Source organism: Corythoichthys intestinalis, chromosome 8 (genome assembly GCF_030265065.1).
Source record: "Corythoichthys intestinalis isolate RoL2023-P3 chromosome 8, ASM3026506v1, whole genome shotgun sequence".
In the NCBI taxonomy this organism is placed as follows: domain Eukaryota; kingdom Metazoa; phylum Chordata; class Actinopteri; order Syngnathiformes; family Syngnathidae; genus Corythoichthys; species Corythoichthys intestinalis.
Window position 1 is genome coordinate 24863534 of NC_080402.1, and position 23911 is coordinate 24887444.

The window sequence follows — 23911 nt, forward strand, 5'->3', positions numbered from 1 at the left end:
AAGTTTTTGGATCGAAACAAGGTGAGTACGCGATAATATCTCGTTAAAGTCATGCCGTCTTTGGATTCTGCTCTTTCATGCTTTCACCTCCAAATAGGGTTTCGCTGTTTAATTTTTATTATTATTTTTTTTAATTGCCTAATATTCAAAAATTTTCTTCCCCCAGAAAATTGAGATTTTAAGCTTTCCAATGATGTATCACACATGCATATCGGACAATTTTGAAAGTTGGCCAAATTGGGGGTGGCATAGCGGAACTTCAAGTCACCTGAGTGTTTTCCGCCATATATATTTGCGTGGAAAGTTGAGAATGGTGGACACTCATGATGCAAGCAGGGAAAGTGGCACAAACCCCAAAAAGCAGACCATTCCGTCACCCAGGTCTAATTTTGGAGGACGACAGGAGACAACAAGCTGGCGGATCGTAAATCCATATAATGACATTTTTTTATTGACGCTGCCTTTATGTGCGTCGCACGACAGAGTATTAGGGGCTAATGTAGCTGAATAAGCAGCTACGACCCTTGCGTAGTGCCGCCACCGTTAAAATCAACAATATTGAAAGCACCTTGTATTTTATAAGGGTTTCACAAATAAGGTAATCCTTATTATTTTAATTATTCTACATCATTTTATAATCAATAGAAGAATTTATACAAATGCTTCGTCGTTGCTCCCAGCTAAGGTATATGTATGTAAAGTGCATAGCTGCTCACAGCTACATTAACCCTATGTAATAAAATGACTTTTTTTTTCTAGTAGCAATGGTATGACTTTAATGTAGGGCTGCAGCAATCGAATGTTTTGTAGTCGATTAATCGATGGACTAGTTAGTTCGAATAATGGAGTAATCGGATAAGGAACATGAAAAATTAAAATACCTCAGCTGAGCCTCAAACGGTATATATATATATTTTTTTTAATTAGGATCTATGTACAAGAAAAGAACAATTGGCTAACTTACATAGAAAAAGTCCGCTAGCTTAAATGCTATAAAATGCAAAAGTTTTTTTTTTTTTTTAAACAATGCTCTTAACAAATGGTTCAGACACATATTCCCACAAAAAAACGGCTAAACAAAAACTTAGCTTACGTTGGCCCTAACAGGGAGCAGTTGGATTCAGCCATGTGAAAAGAGGCAGACCAGAGGGCAGTCTATCCACCCTCATCAATAAAACTAAATGCAAACACTTTCAAAATAAACCATTACAACGCCACTCAATTAAACGAATACTCGAAGCAACAAAATTGAATTCGAATATTTTTTTCTAATCGAATACTCGAGTTAATCAATTAATCGTTGTAGCACTACTTTAATGGTGTAGTCCTTTTTTTGAAAAATGTATTTATTTGGCCCTAATACACCGTTGAGCGTTGTATCAACGTGCATCATTAAATTTTTTCACGGACTTGCTGAGAACAGTAAAGACATACCACAAAAAGAGAAAGTAATAATTGTTTTGAATTGTGTTGGAAAAGTGAAGTCAGAGTGTTCTGAATCTGTTTATATTCCATTCTTTTGCACTAGTTAATGCCATCAGCATTTGACCGCATTGTTTGTGATTTATTATTATTATTTGTGTTTGTTTGTACTTTAATGAAGAATTGAATAGTTCCTAAACATTTTTGTGAATGAATAATTGTCAACAAAAATTTAGTTGCAAATTAGTTTTTTTTTTTTTTTTTTTAAAGTTAGTAAAGAATTATTAGACTAGTCGACTAATCGTTAAAAAAGTCTGCAGACTAATCGGGAGAAAAATAATTGTTTGGAACGACCCTACAGTGCTTTCATTTGGAACAGAAATTTGTACCAGCATATGTTGCAAATTTGTTACTAAGTACAGCTTGGCACAGCTGTTGTTATTGTTTTGGGGCCGATTAGGGAACCACTGACACAAAAATGTGTACCCATACCTTTTGATACATTTAAATAATACGAATATTTAATAATCAAAAATGTGTACTGGAAATTTCAGCGAACCCCTTTGACCTAACATGGAAATGTCTAGAAATAAACATGAACAGACGTTCAAATGTCCTATTTGTGTCACAACAGCCTTACCAACAACATCACAAGTCACACAGAAACCTTTGGTCGCCACGTGCCTGTGCTGGCCGACCTTGCAATATTGCACCACCAGAGCAAAGAAGACATTGCAGGAAGTTTGATTAGGTTGAGTCACATGAATTATGTCATTAATTTGAGATCAGCAGCTACAACTGCTGGGTTTTTGTTGTTTTTGTCTCGCCAGATCCTGCTGAGTCTTGTCTGGGCAAGGAAGTTTATGAAGTTATATTCAGAACAATAGCCTTCCTGATATAGCTCCAGGAGCAAACTTTGTTTTCACATTAAGCTAGGATCATAAACTGAATACTTTAAGTGAAATGGGTGGTTTGGAAGTCAGAAAGTAATGTGGTTATCATTTTTAAAATTTAACATGCTCTGAAATTGTGTTGTCCAGATCTGATATTCAGAATCTTTATCAGTGACCAATACAGTTATTTTTCGAATATAGAATCAGGTCACCGGATCATATCCGATCCAGAATTCATGTGTTTTTAGCACAGTCACATTTTTCAGCTGCTGTAAATCAAACCACGAGGCAAACACGTTTGCTGTGTAGAACTACTTCTCTTTGGCAACCAAAGATGAAGAAAGAGCATCTTGTAATATTTGTATACAGAGGACTTCTTGAGGAAGTATCAGGAGAGGTCACTTTAAGACAAAAAATATGTTTTTCTATTATTTTTAATTGTCTAAAAATATAGGTATCGGATCGGGATCGGCAAAACATATCTTGAAAAAATCAGATTGAAAGCCAAAAAATATAACATGAATACTCTGAAATGTACTGGAAAACAGCCAGATTAAATGTTACTTCGCCCTCAAACACGTTCCTTTACAAGCCAAAATGTTTAATGAAGTTTTTTAATTTCCCTGAAATGTTAGTCATTTTGACCCACATACGACACTAAAACAAGACATTTCAAAGCCTATGTTTAAATGTTTAAAAATGAAATGGATTGCAGTCAAGTCAAAAAGCTTCTGCACAAGTTTTTCAGTCGATTTTCTCTTTTTACAGTGTTTTTTAATTCTCTTAAAGGGAACCTCGGACTTACAGACTTGTAAGCTCTAATAAGCCACAATTGATCTCTGTTTATTGTTCTCTTTTACTAAAATATGTTATTAGTAACACGTAAAATATTGACGTTGATTTAAAGATTTATAATATTTAGTACATGTTCTGATCTATGGAGGGCGCCGTGTTTCAAGCGCGCAATGGACGCTCGGGGTGATGACGTAGAATAGATTGTCACTGTCATTTGACGAATATTACCGGGTTAAGGCAATTCCTTCTACTCGGCGAGACGTCCAACACATGTGCTCATCGGTTAAAAGCGGCGAGTACTTACTAGTTGTGTTTTTATTGAGTCTTTTATTACCTTTTCATTGTCTCAAAATACTTTTTGCATGTTCATTGTTTTTTCTTGTGGTAGCTTTAAAACAGATAGTTGATACGTTGACCACATTAGTCACGTAGCTATCTAAACCACCCTTATTTGATATTACAACATTTAAGTATTTTCCTAAGGCATTTTTAGTATGTTCTGTCTTCATGCATCTAAACAAAACAAGCTGGAAGCGCATAGTGGTACTTACTACTTAGGGTGTCAAATTCGCCTCTTGTAGACGTTTCGCCTGTGTAGCACATTTTGGCGGAACAGTTTTTTTTCCCCCTCCTACTCTCGTCTCGTCCAATCCAGTCTTTCCTGTTCATTTTGCTTCTGCTGCTCGTTTTGTGAAATATCCACAGTGCTGTCATGCTCATTAATGTTCCTCTTGGGTTCAAATTGAAAGGGGTGAACAGATGACATGTTTATGTCACTAGAGTCATACTCTGGAAGCCCGGCAGCATAACCATGTGACGTCACCACCCTGCGATGTCAAAAACAATGGCGACCTACTAGTTAGACTAATTTTACAAGTTGTATGAAAACAAAAACTACAAGAGTGGTATCAATATCAAATTATTTGTTAATAACGTTTATTTTTTAAGAACTACAAGTCTTTCTATCCGTGGATCCGTTTAAATGAACATGAGAAGACGACACACAAGTCATAACAAAATAAAATTATGAATAAAACATGAAACAAAGTATCAAATGAGAGCCAAAGACAGGAAAGAGTTGTTTTCGTAAGTACAATTGGAATCCAGCCCAGGCCTCGGCCTGCATCAGAGGTGGAATAAGAGAAAAATCATTCTTCTGCGGGGGACGGAATCGAGCACCTAGCAAGGCAGAATTTGATATTGTTTCCAATGCAAATGAGCAATTCATCCCAGCCTCCGTAGCCGGTGCATGGAACTAAACAGGCTGGAAAAGTACAGTGTGTAAACAATAAATATATATGTCCGCTTTAGTGCTGCAAAGATTAACTTGAGTATTCGATGAGAGAAAAAAAGATTCGAATTAAATTTTGCTGCTCCGAGTTTTCGTTTAATTATTGTGGCATTGTCATGGTTTATTTTGAAAGTGTTTTCAAGCAGTTTTATTGATTTGAGTGGATACACTGCCTTCTAGTCTGCCTCATTTCACATGGCTGAATCCAGCTGCTCCATGTTAAGACCAACACGAGATAAGTTTTTGTTTGCGCTAATGTTTTGCAATTTAGTTTACGGGTATTTTTAGCCGTTTTTTTTGTTGGAATATGTGTCTGAACCATTTGTTAAGAGCATTGTAAAAAAGAGCTAGCGGACTTTTGCTATTTAAGTTAGCCAATTGTTCTTTTGGTGTACATAGATCCTTACTGAATTTTTTTATACCGTTTCAGGCTCAGCTCAAGCATTTAAATTTTTCATGTTAATTATCCGATAACTCGATTATTCGACAAACTAGTTCATCGATTAATCGACTACTAAAATAATCGACAGCTGCAGCCCTAGTCCGCTTATCGCGATTCAAAGTAGATTTTAAACGTTTACAGAAATATGTTCAGGCACTTTGTAATAGAACAGTAATTATTCATGATTATATGAGGGGCATTCAAAAAGTAATGCACTGAAGTGCATTGCTCGTACAGGATTTTACCAATCTTGTTTATATTTGGCACAGACATGATATGACACCTTTTTGCGATTGTTATACGTGTTTTTCTCATTTTCAGATTCTTAAAGCTTAAACTAGCTTCCAAAATGGCTGCCCCTCTTAAAGCTCGTCAGAAACAAAGAGCTGTAATCGAATTCCTTGTTGCAGAGGGAGAAACCCCTCTGAGGATTCACAACTGGCTGGAAAATGTCTACAAGGATGATACCATTGACTATAGTACTGTAAAAAGATGGGTACAGCGATTTAAAAACAGTACTGAAGACCATGAAGAGGTGGGTAAAGCCAGCAAAGCCGATAAACCCCGTAGTGGTTTGTCGCCCATCCACCTCTGTCAATCCTGACAACAAAACTTATGCTGATGAGTTATTTTCTGATTTTTAAAGCTTAAACTAAGAAAAACACATAAAACAATCGCAAAAAGGTGTGTCCTATCATGTTTATGCCAAATATAAACAAGATTGGTAAAATCCTGTATGAGCAATGCATTTGAGTGTATTACTTTTTGAATGCCCCTCGTATGAAAATATACAGTATGCCTTCACAATACAGTGATACTGCAATATAATTACTTAAGTCGATCATATCAGTCAGAGTCTGATTCTGTTGCATGCCATCAAGTACTAATAACAACCCTCCAAAGGGCAAAAAGGGATACTGACATGTAACTAAGTAAAGGTGATATCTAGAAGAAGACTTCACTCTCAAAGGGCTCCAAGACCCACAAGCTAAACAAACATGTCCATGAAGGGGGATCAGTTACAGGAAGTCAGCTGGACACAGCCTGAGTGTGTCCATCCAGTCATGGGCTCTCACAGAGGAACTGCACTGAAAAAGCATACAGTCTGTCATGAAACCAGCATTAAATAGGGCGACTGTAGTTGTGAACTGAAAAAAAAAGAGGGAAGTTACACAAGTGCCACCATAGGGGGAGAGAAGCTGCAATTCTGGCTCACAAACAAAATGTTTCATTGTTTGTCAAAGAGTGACAATACGAATATGAATACTCCTTCAATTTTTCAGTAATGTCCAGTTTCGTAATTTTGTGACCAATGAGCTATACAGCATGTCTCTACACAAACTACTGTACGCACAAGTGGCAGCCATCATTGTGGAATTTGTGCCAAATCCAGAATGTGGATTTTAGAAAAAAATATAGGGAAATCAATCAATCAATAAACCTATTGATCTTTAATGACTGAATAAAATGACTTATACTTGCTTGTGTATTCATAGTAGAAAATAAAAACAATTTGAATAAAGTACAGTGGTACCTCTACATACGAATTTAATTCGTTCCAGGACCTTGTTTGTAAGTCGAAATGGTCGTATGTCGAGCAGGATTTTCCCATAGGAATACATTATAATTCCATTAATTCGTTCCAAAGCCTAAAAACATACACTAAATTCTTAATAAATACTGCTGGCACTGTTACAAATGGCAATTAAACATAGAAAAACAAATAAGTTATAAATAAATAATTCAGAATAATATAAGAAGAAGAAGAAGAATTAATAATTATTCCTGAAAATAATGTAACGAATCGGATTCTAATATGGCGGACACTTTTTACTGTCCCTGAACGCACCGCGAAGGTGACGTCTCCAGTGAGATAGGTCGGTGCGGTAGAGATAATACTTTCGTTTTCCTGAGAGCAGTCAACTGCTTAAGACAATGAGCGTTTTGTGTTGGATAAGTTCTTAAATAAATGATAAAAACGTGACAAAGCTGGCGATTTCCTTGGCAATGTTACCACAATAATAATTGTCACCTTAACTTATAAATAGTGGCGAACGGTGGTCATAAGAGGATCATGGAGCTGTATTGTTGAGCCAGTTCAGGGACGCGCACCCCAAGCTCATATTTTTCTATAACTTGCATCTTCATTTCAAAGGTAAGCATCACTTTTTTCCTTGTTTCTCCAACTGTATCAACTTTTTTTGAAAACTGTGTTGATTTCTCACATAAGAAAATCCACCGTGGGTTCGTTTGCAGTGCTGTCATGTCGTCGTATTTCGAGCAACTCGTCGGATGTAGAAACAAATGGCGGCTCAAATTTTACGTCGGATGTCGAAAAGATCGTGTGTCGAAGTGATCGTATGTAGAGGTACCACTGTATTGTAGTTAATTATTATTAGGTTATGTGAATACTAATTTCCTATTTCAAAGATGCAGTCATAATTAATAACGCAACACGTGAATTAATAAATAAACAGGAACGAACACGGACTTTAAGGAGCTGTCAAGAAGCTCACAGCATTTTTTGACCAAGCAAATACTTAACCCACAACACATTTTGGGGGCATCCTATAGGAGAGGCTGCTATATTGGAGGTATCACAACCGTTCTTCAAAATATTATTTCCGAAAACCCTACAGTGGGGCAAATAAGTATTTAGTCAACCACTAATTGTGCATGTTCTCCCACATGAAAATATCAGAGAGGCCTGTAATTGTCAACATGGGTAAACCTCAACTATGAGAGAAAAAAAACTGAAAATTACACTGTTTGATTTTTAAAGAATTTATTTGCAAATCATGGTGGAAAATAAGTATTTGGTCAATGCCAAAAGTTCATCTCAATACTTTGTTATGTACCCTTTGTTGGCAATAATGGAGGCCAAACTTTTTCTATAACTCTTCACAAGCTATTCACACACTGTTGCTGGTATTTTGGCCGATTCCTCCATGCACATCTCCTCTAGAGCAGTGATGTTTTGGGGCTGTCGTTGGGCAACACGGACTTTCAACTCCCTCCACAGATTTTCTATGGGGTTGAGATCTGGAGACTGGCTAGGCCACTCCAGGACCTTGAAATGCTTCTTACGAAGCCACTCCTTTGTTGCCCTGGCTGTGTGTTTGGGATCATTGTCATGCTGAAAGACCCAGCCACGTCTCATCTTCAATGCCCTTGCTGATGGAAGGAAATTTTCACTCAAACTCTCTTGATACATGGCACCATTCATTCTTTCCTTTACACAGATCAGTCGTCATGGTCCCTTTGCAGAAAAACAGCCCCAAAGCATGATGTTTCCACCCGCATGCTTCACAGTGGGTATGGTGTTCTTCGGATGCAATTCAGTATTCTTTCTCCTCCAAACACGAGAACCTGTGTTTCTACCAAAAAGTTCTATTTTGATTTCATCTAACCATAACACATTCTCCCAGTCCTCTTCTGGATCATCCAAATGCTCTCTAGCGCAGGGGTTTTCAACCCAGTCCTCAAGGCACACTGTGGGTCCTGGTTTTTGTTCCAGCCGATCCAGCAGAGACAGTTGAACCAATGAGGCTTCTGCTAAAACAAGCCACACCTGACTGCAATCAACTGATTGCACTTGTAAAACACCAGATTGGGGAAAAAGTGTTGTCATCTTGTTTGGTAAGAATTAAATCCTGCACCCACAGTGTGCCTTAGTGGAATAGGTTGGGAACCCCTGCTCTAGCGAACCGCAGACGGGCCTGGACGTGTACTTTCTTCAGCAGGGGGACACGTCTGGCAGTGCAGGATTTGAGTCCCTGGCGGCGCATTGTGTTACTGATAGTGGTCTTTGTTACTGTGGTCCCAGCTCTCTGTAGGTCATTCACTAGGTCCCCCCGTGTGGTTCTGGCATTTTTACTCAGGGTTCTTGTTATCATTTTGACACCCCGGGGTGAGATCTTGCATGGAGCCCCAGATCGAGGGAGGTTATCAGTGGTCTTGTATGTCTTCCATTTTCTAATAATTGCTCCCACCGTTGATTTCTTTACACCAAGCGTTTTACCTATTGCAGATTCAGTCTTCCCAGCCTGGTGCAGGTCTACAATTTTGTCTCTGGTGTCCTTCGATAGCTCTTTGGTCTTGGCCATAGTGGAGTTTGGAGTGTGACTGACTGAGCTTGTGGACAGGTGTTTTTTATACCGATAATGAGTTAAAGCTGCCACTAATACAGGTAACGAGTGGCGCCTCGTTAGACCTCGTTAGAAGAAGTTAGACCTCTTTGACAGCCAGAAATCTTGCTTGTTTGTAGGTGACGAAATACTTAATTTCCACTCTAATTTGGAAATAAATTCTTTAAAAATCAAACAATGTGATTTTCTGTTTTTTTTACACATTCTGTCTCTCATGGTTGAGGTTTACCCATGTTGACAATTACAGGCCTCTGTAATCTTTTCAAGTAGGAGAACTTGCACAATTGGTGGATGACTAAATACTTATTTGCCCCACTGTACATGCAAGCATGTATTTCCATTCTATTCTTTTCATATCATTTTGACTTACAAGGGGAAAAGAATGTAATTTTCGGACCGTAAAGTCTCACTTGTTCCCAATGTTTTGAACCCTGCATTTTATAGTCCAGTGCGGCTTATTGCAAGAAATAACCAAGAAGCAAGTGTGAGAAGTAATAAAACCTAGCTTTTGAAACTTCCTTACTGGTATTCTGTCTGGCCGGACAATTCTTCAAAGATGGCATATTTTCCCATTTGTGCACCTCCCTACAGTCATGTGCCTTGTGGAGCACAGCCAAAGCCCACACCAGCTCAAAGTTCAGGAGGCACATAGCAGACAGGACAGCAAGAAAAAACAGGAGCGCAGGAAACACCACTGAAATGTTTTGCCACTGGACACCAATACACTAACATAACTATTTTGCCAGAGGACCCAGTTTAGGCCACAAAAAAAATACAAAGAAGGCATTCTAATGCGTCAAATCTGTCACGATGTGTTGGCAGCTTGACATGGAACTAAGTCAAACCTCCTTGCTCAGTCTTAATCTACTTTTAAGAGAAAGAAGCAAGACCACAAAGGCTCAGTGATACCCACAAGCCCTCACCCAGTTGAATCTTAAAATACAGATGATGACCACTAACAAGAATCAGTTTACAATTAACGTGAGTCCCAAAACAGGAAGGTGGTGTGAGTTAACCGTTTTTATTTTACTATCGCGCATAAAATGTGTCACATGGGGGAAAGGCATTCAAGATGGAGGGATGAAAAGAAGAATTTCTGAAAGAAAAAATTGATGCGATTTTCCTGACAACAAATGTCTCGATGCTACAGTGAAGAAAATAAGTATTTGAACAACCTGCTAATTTGCGAGTTCTCCCACTTAGAAATCATGGAGGCGTCTGAAATTTTTATCGTAAACGCATGTCCACTGAGATAATCTAAAAAGAAAAATCCAGAAAGGTTTTCTATTGGGTTTTGGTCTGTAGACTGGCTAGGCCATGCTATAACCTTGATAAACTTCTAACAAAGCAACTCCTTGGTTTTTTCAAAGCTGTGTGCTGCGGGTCATTGTCATGTTGGAAGACCCAGCCACGACCCATCTTCAATGCTCTGATAGAGGGAAGGAGGTTGTTCCCCAAAATCTCACAATACAGGGCCCCAGTCATCCTCTCTTTAATACAATCCACTAGTCCTGTCCCATGCGCAGAAAAACACCTCCAAAGCATGATACTACCACCCCCATGCTTCACAGTAGGGATGGTGTTCTTGGGATAGTAGTCTTCTTCCTCCAAACACCGTCAGTGGAATTATGACCAAAAAGTTGTATTTTTATCTCATCTGACCACAAAACTTGCTCCCATGACTCCTCTGCATCATCCAAATGGTTGTAGGCAATATTAAGATGGGCCTTGACATGCGCTGGTTCATAGACCTTATAATGATATTGACGGGGACACATCCCCAGACACTCCGGCACGCCTTCAAGTAGGGTGCCGTCCCACACTCCACTTCAGTCGGTCGCAGTTAGTCTCAAACACATGCAGCGATCCAACAAAGTACGAAAGCTATACCGCATACAAACAGGAAGGATTGCCTCATGAGTGATTTGTTCGATGATTCAAGATAATTAATATATTTTTCCTACCATGCTTCCATTTTGAAACGTGAAAAAAATCAATGGGAGAAATTAACCGCTACGGCATTGCCGTCATAATTCGCACTATGTAAAATAAATGCTAACTTCCCGGTTTTTTTTATACCTATAAAGAATTCGGGGATTGAAGCATTTATTCACAAGAATTTTCAACTCAAAAAAAGCTCTTTGCGGTGATATGGCGGCACCACAATGGCTTAAAGACTGGCAGCACAATGGACATATTTACGTAAAATAAATGCTAACTGCCAGTTTTTTTTTTTGCTTTTAACCAAAAATCGAGACTGTTTTACGTCCATATTTATAAAGAATTCAGGGATTGAAGCATTCATTCACAAAAAATTTTAACATAAAAAGCTCTTTGTGGTGATAAGGCGGCGCCAAAGTGGCTTAAAGACTAGCAGAAAATTCGACATGTTTACGTAAAATAAATGCTAACTGCCCGTTTTTTTTTTTTTTTGCTTTTAATCAAGAATTGAGACTGTTTTACGTCGATATCTATAAAGAATTCAGAGATTTAAGCATTTATTCAAAATAATTTTCAATGTAAAAAGCTCTTTGTCTGTTTCCACTCTGTCAGCTTTGACGGCGATAGGCCCCCTATTAATCGGCCCCACGCCCCTTGTCTCGTCAATATATTATGAAGTCTATGGCTGGTTTAAGCAGGGAACCCTTCCATGCCATGTATGATTTCAAACCGTGAGGTCTTAGTGTATTACCAACAGTAACCTAGGAAACGGTGGTCCCAGCTCTTTTCAGGTCATTGACAAACTCCTGTCGTGTAGTTCTCGGCTGATTCCTCACCTTTCTTAGGATCATTGAGACCCCACAAGGTGATATTAAATGTCATGTTTAGATTCTTCCATTTTACAAAGATTGCTCCAACAGTGGACCTTTTTTCACCAAGCTGCTTGGCAAATGCTCCATAGCCCTTTCCAGCCTTGTGGAGGTGTTCAATTTGTCTAAGGTGTCTTTGTACAGCTCTTTGGTCTTGGCCGTGTAACAAGTTTGAGTCATACTGATTGTATGGGGTGGACAGGGGTCTTTATGCAGCTATCTACGTCAATCAGGTGCATCTGATTCAGGATAATACATGGAGTGGAGTTGGACTTATCCCTCTCACAGTGGACATGCACATACGATGAAAATTTCAGACTCCTCCATGATTTTTAAGTGAGAGAACTTATATATAAAAAGAGCAAAATCGCAGGGATTTCGAATACTTATTTTCTTAACTGTAATTCACAACAGTTTCCTACAACTACAAGCCAAATTCACACCACCGAACACTTCATTGAAGAATAAATATTAGAGCTGAACGGTATTGGAAAAAACTGACATTGCGAATTTTTAGGGGTTTGGGATATGTATTGCGATATTAAAACAAGAAGAATTTTCCCCAGATGACTTGAATAGCTACGCTTGGGAAGATTTTGGTTGACTCACTATGACCTCATTGTATTCATATAAAAGCGTTTAATCAAGGGGGTTCCTCTATGAATGATGAAGATTGGTGTATATAAAAGGGATCCAGGAAGCCATGTCTCTGCACAATAGCTGCTTTTATAAAGCAAGCAAAAGTTTATAGTCGATTGCATATTCTGCGATGTGACTATTGTGCATGCGCACATTGCAATGTTTAAATAATAGATTATGCAGGCCTAATAAATATTATAATAAATAAATGTTGTACTCATAATCATAAAAATTAGGTGGAACTCCTACAGTCCAACACTTTTGGGTGAACTTTTACCATGGAAGTTATACAAAAACTCCACGCATCTCACCAGAGCATCATTCAACCAACATTCAAGCATTAACAACTCATATCAACCAGTAGGCTATTTTACATCATGATGCGCCAGATGCGGGTTTTTGTGAAGGCTTCACCCGAGTGACTAACGAAAGGCAGAAAACAAGATGCGTGAAATGCTGATATTTGCATTTTGCAGAGTCTCTGGAGGTGATATCACCAAGAATGAGTCATGTGTTCATTCTTGCATTTGGCTTTCTCTCAGTGGAGTTTCACCTGCTCAGTTATATTTATTTCTTACTTGAACTATACTTACGTTCTTGTACCCCAACACCAGGCTGAGATTTTTACAGAATTGACCACAAATATGTTTACAATATTGTTTGCTTTCTATGTTCTAAATCAATGAATGGGTTTGGAAACTTGTTTTCTCCTGTGGTTTGGTTTCTTGCCCCGCACTATAATCCAACCCCATCAAAACACGTCACAAGAAACCATTGAATCGCTACCATCTTGCTTTCCCACCACAACTAAAACCACAGCAACATTTGTTTAAAACTTTGTTGGTTGGTTAACCCGTCTGAGCTTACAACAAGCACTACATATGGCACATTAAATAGTAGGAATGTTTACGATTCGATCACGTGATCGGAAATCGGGTGATTTTCATAGGATTGGAATTGGGTTTTTCACTTTACAAAAAAAAAATATATATATATATATATATATATATTGTTTGAGGGCTAAAAGTAATAAAATTTAATCCTGAAATACAATGGCATTGCCAAAAATAAAAATATATACATTTTATACACTGCAACTAGGCATGTGCCGGTATGAGGCAATATTTTTCAAAACTTCTTTCTTCAAAACTTTTTTCTATTGAAAAGGATGTTTTTACACATATTAGCAAATTGGAACATAAGTATATCATTAAAATAATTTTTAAAAAATACCCAAAAAATTACTGAAATAATTATAAATAAATTCATTTATTCATTTTCCAAGCCCTTTATCCTCACGAGGGTCACGGGGGTGCTGGAGCCAATCCCAGTTAACTATGGGCAGTAGGCGGGGTACAACCAGGGCACAAGAAAATAAAATAATAAACAAACAAAATTAAAATAAATGCATTCCTTTAGTTGCCTGGCACAGCCAGACTGTTCTCCTTGTACTTTTCAAACACTGAGAGAATAGTCTGGGACCCAGCCCATTAACGGCCTCTCGAGCAAGTACAAAATCAATCGTCAAATCAGATTCGTTTATTTGCGTGACGTGTTCTTAACGAGCAACGTCACTCTTCCGCGTCGGAAGTCATCTCCACAACAACAGAGATGGCGAACAGGAGAGCCAATAATATGTTCCAATCCACGGTAAAATCAGTTTTAAATGACCAAAAACACATCGACACAAGTCATTTACAACAGTCTGTCTTGCCCTAGCCATGTTGAATAAACTCCGCTCTCCTCGTATGTTTACTTCCGCACGCAAGTCCCTCGTCGCGTTTCTAACGTCACATCTGCCCGTCGCTGATTGGTCCACTCTGCTGTCTGTTTGCTGTGGCTTGCTCCGCCCTGGAAATTTTATCCGCTTAATGGTGTCCAGACTCAATAGACCTTACTCACCAACGTCACAGAATGACGTGTCGCTGTATCCGGCCGCCATATTGTCCGTCAGTGTTTATCCTTATTCTCAATGGTTTCAATTTGTCGTGCAATTTATAGTGCAATTCATGGAAGCCCCGGTGCTTTCAGACGCTGTAAACTCATTGGATGCGTTGCATAGAAGGCGTTATTTGGAAAAGCTTCAGTCCATATTTCCATATTTGATGCCTAAATCGATATTTTTCGACCCGCTGTCTTCGCCGTCTCTGCCTGACATCTGCTACCCTGATATCTACAACTATCTTGTCCACAGAAACTCAGCCTATTCTCACGAAACTTTGAAAAACTTTAAGAGCAGCACTCTAAGCAACATTACCCCGTGTGACCCTTTACTTCCAATTTTCTAAAATGGCTACAATCAATTAAAAAAAAAAAAAGTTGACTGTGATGGCCGACGCTTCAAGGATAGGTGGATATTGCACTATTTCTTCAATAAAATACTCAACAACTGTGTCTGCCTCATTTGCAAAGAGACAGTCGCTGTTTTCAAAGAGTTCGATGTGACGCGATTTTACCAAACAAGACACGCTGACATGTACAACATTACAGGGAAGATACGCAGCGAGAAATTATAGCAACTTGAAGCTAGTTTAATTTCACAGCAGCAGTATTTCGCAAGAGCCCGAGTGTTGAAAGAGAACGCCACAAAGGCGAGATTGTTGTAATTATGAATTTAAAAAATAATAATAAAGCAAATGTGACACACAGAAGTGCTTGCTAAAATTTGTTTAAATAAATTGTTCCACGTAAATCAGCCAAGGTAGCCCCCCCACATTTTTACCACACCAAATCTGGCCCCCTTTGCAAAAAGTTTGGACACCCCTGTTTAACTGATGATCCGGAGACGAGGCCAGCTTCTTTCACTTGGTACCAGCTAAATATTATTCAAAAAATAATGATGACGGAAGACATAAACATCTTGAATTTGAAACTGTATGTTGTCGGCGATTAGCCTCGCAATGATCTTAATTGGGGTTGTCAGCCCAAAACCCTCTAAATATATATTAAATGCATCTTACCAGATATAAAATGACTACTACATAATCTGTAGTGATCGTTTGGTGCCCAGTTTTCTCGTCGAATTGCAGCAGTCCATCTCGCTCTCCTCTCCGGGTCTCTCGGAAAACGGTAGAACTTCAAGTCTCTCCGTCTATCTTCTCTGTTACTGCAACCAACCGCCACACACGCCTTCACCATTTTGATTATTAATGTTAACGAGCTGAAAAACACGCCATAATAGGAGGAATTTACGTAGCGGTAATGCGTAAACACGACGAGCTGACGGACAATATCGCGCGGAGGCGTGGTTGTGACGTCATGTGAGTAGGGTCTATAGCTGGAACAGCGGTGAGTCTGGAGTACCAGGCTAGTCCTTTAGGTGAGCCTAAACCCACAGCCACAGCTGAACATTATTACCATCAGACCAAAAATAATTGAATTATTTTCCATAAAAAGCACACGTGTATGACTCTTATGTTTACATTATGCACACACTCTCTTTTTCACAACACAGGCAGTTGCCAGAGAGAAAAAAACAACAGGTTTTACCTCCGCTAGACACACTAAACACACTGGAGTTACCTTTAATTTTGTATAAATACGAAATCATATTGGAGGTATTGCCTCCTCGGCAGCCACCCTCCGCAAACATGTCGGTTGGGCCTCCTCTAAGCCTTAGGCGTCTGTAACTTTTTTGTAGCCAAAGTATTCACATTCCAGCGATTTTGTATTCTTCGACGGGGGGAAAAGTTCAGGAGTTTCACCTCCTCTAGCCATCGTGTAGCACAACACACAACCGGTGGGGGAGGGTTGAACCTTACAGCTGCAAGCGAGGGATTTTGGGACGTAAAAAATAGCTAATACCTTAAGGACGGTATGACAGAAATGTTTTGCTGTTTTGAAACTTAGATGTTTTCATACCACGGTATACCTTTAAATCGGTAATCGACACATGCCTATCTGCAACACTCACGGAAAAAGCGGAAGTAATGTTAACAGTAGAGGTGGGAATCTTGGGGCACCTAACGATTCGATTACGATTCAGAGCCTACAGTTCGGTTATAAATCGATTATTGATGCACCTCCCCCCTGGCTTTTAACGTTTCGTACATTAGTTCCACAACTGTACAAAAATCCTCTCAGGCTGAAACAAACTACTATTTCAGTGTCAGGTTAACAGTTTAAAACAGCAAACAAAATACTCAAGTCCCATTTTGTATCAGCAGGTTTAAACTACATTCAATTAATTTAATGTTGTGAATCAACCATTAAAGTTGTTAAAATTGCTCCCGTTATTCCATAAAATCCCATCTGTTTACTTTTGACATGTGAAAGTTTTAAAACAGTTTCATCATTTAAAGATAGATTAAAGTCAAGATTTTGTTGATTAAGGAGTATTTTATATAAAAAGTTAATTAAGTTCGCTACAACAGAGCCTTCCAGAGAAGTCTACTGCTTTAAGATGGCGGCTGTTTACTAACGCCGGCAAGTCTTTCATTTCGCATCTAGTTCTCCATACATGTGCTAACGCCGCCGAGTCTGTCATTTCGCATAGATTTCTATATACATGTGATATGTACCTTAGCATTATGTGGGCGTAGTTTGTAGCAACTGGGCATTATTGGTAGCGGCTTTCGGTCACGAATTATTATTTTTTTTATCTAGCAAAAATATGCAATCGGGACATCCCTATTAAATAGTCCAGTAAACCCTCGGTATTCGCTATCGTTAGGAACCAAGCTTTAGTGCGAATAGTGATAATACGAGCGCCCAACCAAATTTTTTTTTACAGTTGCCTGCTTTATATTTCAAACTCAAATTAAGCCCATTTCTTAACCTTTATCATGTCAGTAAGTAAGAAGTACATGGAGGTAAAGTCAAGTGAGATATTTTTGTACAAATTTAAACTAATTAAGAAACCTTGTTTACTATTTTTGACATAAATACATCCCACAGTTATATTTAGGAGTGGGTACCTCTTGGTACCTCACGATACGATTTGCGATACAAAGCTCACGATAACGATGATATGAATATATGGCGATACATTGGTCAGGAAATCATTCTAGGATTTTCTACAAACAACTAATAAACAGAAAAAAAGTTTCTGCTGTGAATTGGAATGAGTTTATCACTAGTAGACGTCCAATCCATTTTGAAGTGGGAGGGATGGCAGCGAATGAACGAACGTTCATTCGCTGCCACCCTCCCAGTTGTAGGCGCCTACACCGGCGGCCGCCATTCATTATACATCACTGTTTTTATCCCCCCTATCCTCTGATTATCTACAGTTCGCATCCAATCCGACAGGTGGCAGCAATGCGCCTGGCTGTTCACCGCCAATCTGATAGAAGAACGAAGAAAGCACAGAGTAGCCTTCATTGGTTCCTTGTGGAAGCAAAATAGCGACGAGCGTCAATGCACAATATGGATGGTGGGGGCAAAAATGTAAAAAAGAAGGGTGGCGCGGAGAAGGTTAGGGAGAAAAAAATTAAAGAAACTGAAACGCAAAGCATTAAATGTTATAAGTTGACAAATATTTTCGCAAGCAGCAGTTGGGCTGCAACGGCCACGTCGGGTAACAACAGCCCCCAGCGATGATGGTGAGAGTGGGAGCGGCAGTCGCTCTGACGTGCAGCCGGTGCAGGGAGAGAGAAAGAAGAGGGAGGGGGTAATGATAAGCTGGTGGAAGTTCCCCAGACAAGCGTCGGGCTAGTAAGTTAGCCTGGCACTCCAGACTCACCGCTGTTCCAGCTATTCTCTCAGTGTTTGAAAAATACAGGGAGAACAGTCGGCCGTGCCAGGCAACAAGTAAGTAGGGATGAAGAGGGTTACTTGCTCGGTATACTGGCAATTGTTATCCACCAGGTAGCTACATTTTAAATGAAATAAATGACAATTAAAGGGTTAGTGACAGTTAGTCCATGTACCCGTTTGCAATCGTGTCAAGTTACATTATGCTAGTCCTACTATCACGCTCCTAAGAAAAAATATTTTTGCTGTAAAACAACATATGCACACGCGGCAGAAATATTAATTCAGAAGAAATATAACAAAATATTAATAAAATGAAAGGTTTTACTACTTTAAAGTTTAGGTAGTTAAATTAATATGATATATATTGCTTTGTTTTCTGGGTAATACTTTCCAATGAAGGTTATGTATACAGGAATTGTCTTGAAATGTTTATTGTATTTTCATTGAAATTTATTATTTGTGTGGCAAGATTAATTATGGCATAAACAATGAAGTCATTTTATAGACACGGAATAGGTGCTATTATAATCAATTGGATACATAAAACTTGCTTTAAAAAATAAATTATTTCATTTGTTTATTCAGGTTGATCATAGAGCTAGGGCAGAAGATTATGAATCCAACTCCAGTTCAGCCTTGCAGTACTTTGAGCACCCCAAGTCAGACAGTCACAGTCTAGACACATTTTCTTCATTTTTCTCTCAAAGTGCACGAAATCGATGCATTTTACGATAAAATGTAAAAAAAAAAAAAAATTCTCCCGGGGGGCATGCCCCCGGAGCCCCCGAGAGGGTCTTTGTTTCCCTTCGTACAGCGATTCTTGTGGGCTGGGCTAAGTCAAAGTCCAGGGCTGCCTTTTGTCCCAGTCCGCCCCTGACTAGAGATGTCCCGATCCGATATTTGGATCGGATCGGACGCCGATATGGGCAAAAAAATGCGCATCGGTATCGGATCGGAACACGGGAAAAATTCCGATCCAGACTTCCGATCCAGTTTTTTTTTTTTTTTTTTAAGTCCGGTCCGGGTTTTCCAGCGCACCAGTTTACATAATCCATTCCAGTTTTTGCTTCGGTTTCCCTAAAATCTGGTCAGCATTTTACGGCACACCTTCAACACACTACATTTACATTACGCACCATCCAACACGCGATTCGGCCGTGGAAGATTCGAGAACGATTCACAAACATCCAAATTCCGATTATTGAAATATGTCAAGTAAAGCGGAACTAATACACAGCGCGGTCTTCGGGACGCAATGAGAAACTGACCGCATTGCCCGAAAGTAAACATAACTTGTCTTAGACCCGGGTAATGCCAATGCTCAACTCACGGCTTTAGCTCAACTCATGCCGCTGGATAAAAAACACAAGAATACCGGACTGCTGCTGATAGCCGCTACAAACTACGTCAACGTCATTTTACTGGAAATAATAGATATCATATGTATATAGAACAAGATGCTACACGACAGACTCGACTGTGTTAGCAACACTGAAGTATTGAAAATCAGATGCGTTAGAAAACCGCCACCATCTTAAAGCAGAAGACTTCCCTAGTAGGCTGTTGTGAACCTTCCAAGCGAACCTAATTAACTTTTTATCTAAAATACTCCTAAATCGGCAAAATCTTGACTTCAATCTATCTTCAAAACAGTTTTAAAACTTTCACATGTCGAAACTGAAGGGAAATTATGGAATAACGGGAGCAATTTTAACAACTTTAACAGTTGATTCGCAAAATTAAATGAATTATTTGTAGTTTAAAGCTGCTGATACAGAATGGGGACTTGAGTATTTTATTTACTGTTTTAAAATGTTAACTTGATACTCGATAAAATAGTCGTTTATTTGAATCCTGAGAGGCTTTTTATACAATTTTTGTAACTAATGCACGAAACATTAAAAGCATCTAATAGCTTGGGGGATTTGTGGGATTTTCCACTGAGGTTGTTGGTGTGTTTTGCTTTTTTAAGACAGTTTACAATATTATTTGCACGTTTTACTGACTATGCCATTTCTGTTTGTTATTTATAATGTTTTGTGCTTGTCACTGAATAAACAGGTCAGTTTCTCGTTACCAACCATTGTGTGTTATTCAAACTCACCTAATTCAGCTGGCTAGTTGTTATCACGAGTACTAAAACCTTTTTCAACATGAGTCTGACAACTAAGTAAGGAGGCTAAATAACTTTAAACTTTAACACATGCTCAGATAGGTCGGTATCGGCCAGTATCGGTATCGGATCGGAAGTGCAAAACAATATCGGTATCGGATCGGAAGTGAAAAAACCAGGATCGGGACATCCCTACCCCTGACCGAATGTGAATTATGAATGTTCTGGTTTTGAATGAACTAACGTTCCCAGTCTAAATGGATTGGGCATCAAGCACTGTCAATGGCAGCGTTAGAGTTAACTGACAGACTATTACGGTGGGAAATTTTGGTAGCAACTTGATGGTTCCTTTTTTTTTTTTATTTTTTTTTTAACATTGACACCTTTTTAAAATGATATCTTGATTCTTGTCAGGAGCATATCGATAACATCACCATTTCGATATTTTGTCACACCCCTATTAATATTTTTATTATTAATTTGACTTCAACATAAATATCTAAATCAATGCTTCCACTAATACCTTTTTTTCAAATAGATAACTATCTGTAACAGTACTTTGGCTATCTTGGCCACCTCTAGTAACGCAAACTGGAAATGAAAAATTCTCAAGACTGCTTAATGATCGTTTGCTCATGGCAGCTAACCAAATGATGATAAATTAGCTATCATGCTAATATTCCAAATGAAAACAACTTTCATCGGACTGCGTAACAGGACTGGTAGTGAGCATTTAGCAGTCACGCCGCTAAATTTTATATCGTTCATTTTCAAACATAAACGATCCCAAACTCGACCTACATGTCAAACCGGGTCATTCAATGCGAACAAACCGTGTCGGCTACTGTTAGCTGAAGCGTCCACTTCGTCCTGTCCCATAAAGTTTAAACAAAAACTTCCCAGAGCTCCACTTACATCTTTGTTGGGTCCCTGTCTGGAGTTGAACAAGTTGAATCGCTGGAGTCGGGCTTTCATCACATCTGCCATAAACCTGGCATGCACAGTGTCTCTTGTTGATTTATTCGCAGGCAACAAAATTCCGCTCGAGTATTATTTCATTGTCAAATTAATCTGGCTCCCGAACTCCAAGGAGTTTGAGATTTGACGGTCATACACTAAAAAGTGTGATTCAGCGCATTATCCGTTTTGTCCCTTTCAAAGTAAAACCAGAACGCCGACACTTACACCCACATTACTTTTTAGGAATTTTATTTTGTACATATAGCGGAGCTACTTCCGTCTTAACTCCGGCTAACACAAAAATCAAGACGGTTAGTTAAATTGGTTGAAGCGGTGGACTTCATCGTGCAGTCACACTAGGGAATGAGCGTAAAACATTTCCTGTGTACGACACACCCAATCAGGAGGGAACAATCCCCTGCTGATTGTACAGTACTTTCAAGAGAACAACTATTTACAGTTGCTTGATGCTCATTGAGTTCATACAACTTGTGTTACACATTTCTTTTTTTTAAATCCATTTTTTTTAGAAATAATGGAAGTAGATGTCCTGCCTTGATTTGAGAGATTTCCGAAAAAAAAAGCAAAACAAAAAAAAACATTGGGGACAATTTGACCTTAAAAAATTCTGTTGAATTGGATTTGTATTTAGTTTTGATTAAAACTAAAATTGGCATGCTGCCTCCAAAATTGCAATGACTTTTGTTCTAGGTCAAATTGTTTTCCCCAGTCTATCTACTTATTGTACTATGTTGTACCCATGGTCGCTGGAAGCCACTCGCTGCAGGGTTTGCTGAGGATCTTTTTTGGTTTTTCTCATCCAAAAATGGCCGTTTCGGTCCAAATTTTTCATGCCTGCATGTTTTCTCCATACAAGGCGTGCACTATGGCAGTACACACGCATGCTGGATAGTTTCCATACTACTACTAGGCTACTACAAAGACAGTGTTCTATTTCACCTACAGTGTGTGTTAAATTTTTCTTTCGGAAATAAAAGCGCTCGGGTATTACAACGCAATTCCCGCAGCTAAACGGAGCAAAGACACACAAACACATTTAAAAAGTAAAAGGTCCAATAAGCTTCGGTTTCACGCCCTTTTTTTAGAAATAACGCCTAATTCAATGTGACCTAGTACCAAGCAAGGTGTCAGGTGGTGACCATATCCAAGCTAACTATGAGCAGTAGGTGGGGGACACCCTGAAGTGGTTGCCAGCCTGCAGATGTTGTACTCGCACACAATTATAATTACAGTATTTATTATATTTTTATTTTTATTTATTTATTTTTAAACTTGTCCTGTTCAGCTGTTTGACACGGAGAATGGAATTCTAAGTGTTCGGTTGGTCTGAACAGTTTTAATGTTTCACATTGAGAGTATGACATACTCCCATTGTGATCATTCAACATACCTCATTTATTATGACAAAGCAGCGAAAAGGAAGGGGTTATGGGGGAACAGAAAAAAAGAAACACAATAAAAGAAAGAAAAGAAAAGCAACAACAGGAAATACATTGAACGCCTACACTAACTATTAGGCTCGAGCGTATGACGTGGCACTCGCGAGGTTTCCGCCGCTATCGCCATTATGGAAGCGGTAAACATAAAAAGTGAGGCATTTCAACACAGGTCGCTCTTTAAAAATGGTTGGAAATTATTGTGCGGTAAAGAATTGCAACAACCGATCGAATAGAAAGGAGAATGTACAGCTCGACGGAACACCATTGAGTTTCTTTCGGATCCCTACATGGAGAAAAGGCAAGGGAAAGGTCATATCTGAACTTACCAAACGTCGAAGAATGGCATGGGTGGCCTCGATCAGGAGGAAGGGCATAACGTTTGATTCTCCAGTTACACACAGAGTTTGCTCAATGCACTTCCACTCCGGTAAGTTAATTTCGTTTGTTTACGCAAATTTCGGTAACTTTATGCCCTAAGTCGGCCTGTTGTTAGCTATAGCTACAGCTAAACAACTAGCATGCATACATGTGCATTGTCTTCATAAGACATAATTCCTGTCGTTGCTAAATGAAAAAGCTGTAATATTTTGATGTGAGAGAGTGGCAAAGAATTTGTACACAGGCTACATTTTCTGCAACAAAAAATTTGTACATCCGTGGTCACAGACTAATGTAAACACACATTGCCTACCTTTGCTAGAAAGATGGTGTTGCCGTTTGCTATGGTCATAATGTGCAGATCCTGCACCCATCCGCAGCAAAACTGTTCGTAGCTTTGTAGCGATTTGTAGTTTTGGAATTGCTGATGAGTGTAGTAACTTACACCAAACACTAAATACAGCACGATGTCAGTTTCGTGTAGTGGTGGAAGCTTGTCGACATCTTTATTCCATTTGTGTTCGGCTTGCTCGTAAGGGTCAACATTGTTCACATCCTTAAAATTGCTCACATATCTGTCCTTCGCCGTGGTAACAAGTTTGTCTCTGTATCAAACTGGCAAGTTTTCCTTACTTTTTTCCATCTTTGGCACTCGTAGTTGAATTGTATTTGCCATTAAGTTTAAATGTCCTGTGATGCAGACGTGCTTCCAAAATGGCTGCGTTGTCGCAAATCTCGCATGATCCCGTGCTGCTGTGACGTAAACGCTCGAGCCTAATTAATATGTTGGTGCTATCGTCAGCTAGATGTATTCCCGGTTGACACAATGGGGGGGGGGGCTGTTGACCAGGGAAAGAAGGGGA

General features: G+C 39.1%; 1 protein-coding gene across 6 annotated transcripts in view; it reads right to left on the reverse strand.

The window, feature by feature from the left end:
• tbc1d1 (TBC1 (tre-2/USP6, BUB2, cdc16) domain family, member 1) overlaps positions 1-23911 on the reverse strand; it is a 105949-nt gene that overhangs the window by 57739 nt on the left and 24299 nt on the right. Inside the window, exon 1 of one of the 6 annotated variants that reach the window (XM_057842835.1) lies at positions 21166-21731. The exons of the other annotated variants lie outside the window; for them this stretch is intronic. Coding sequence (XP_057698818.1) covers positions 21166-21237 — 72 coding nt within the window. The 5' untranslated portion in view covers positions 21238-21731. Of the gene's footprint in view, positions 1-21165; positions 21732-23911 lie in introns of those variants that run through there. 6 annotated transcript variants of the gene reach the window in all.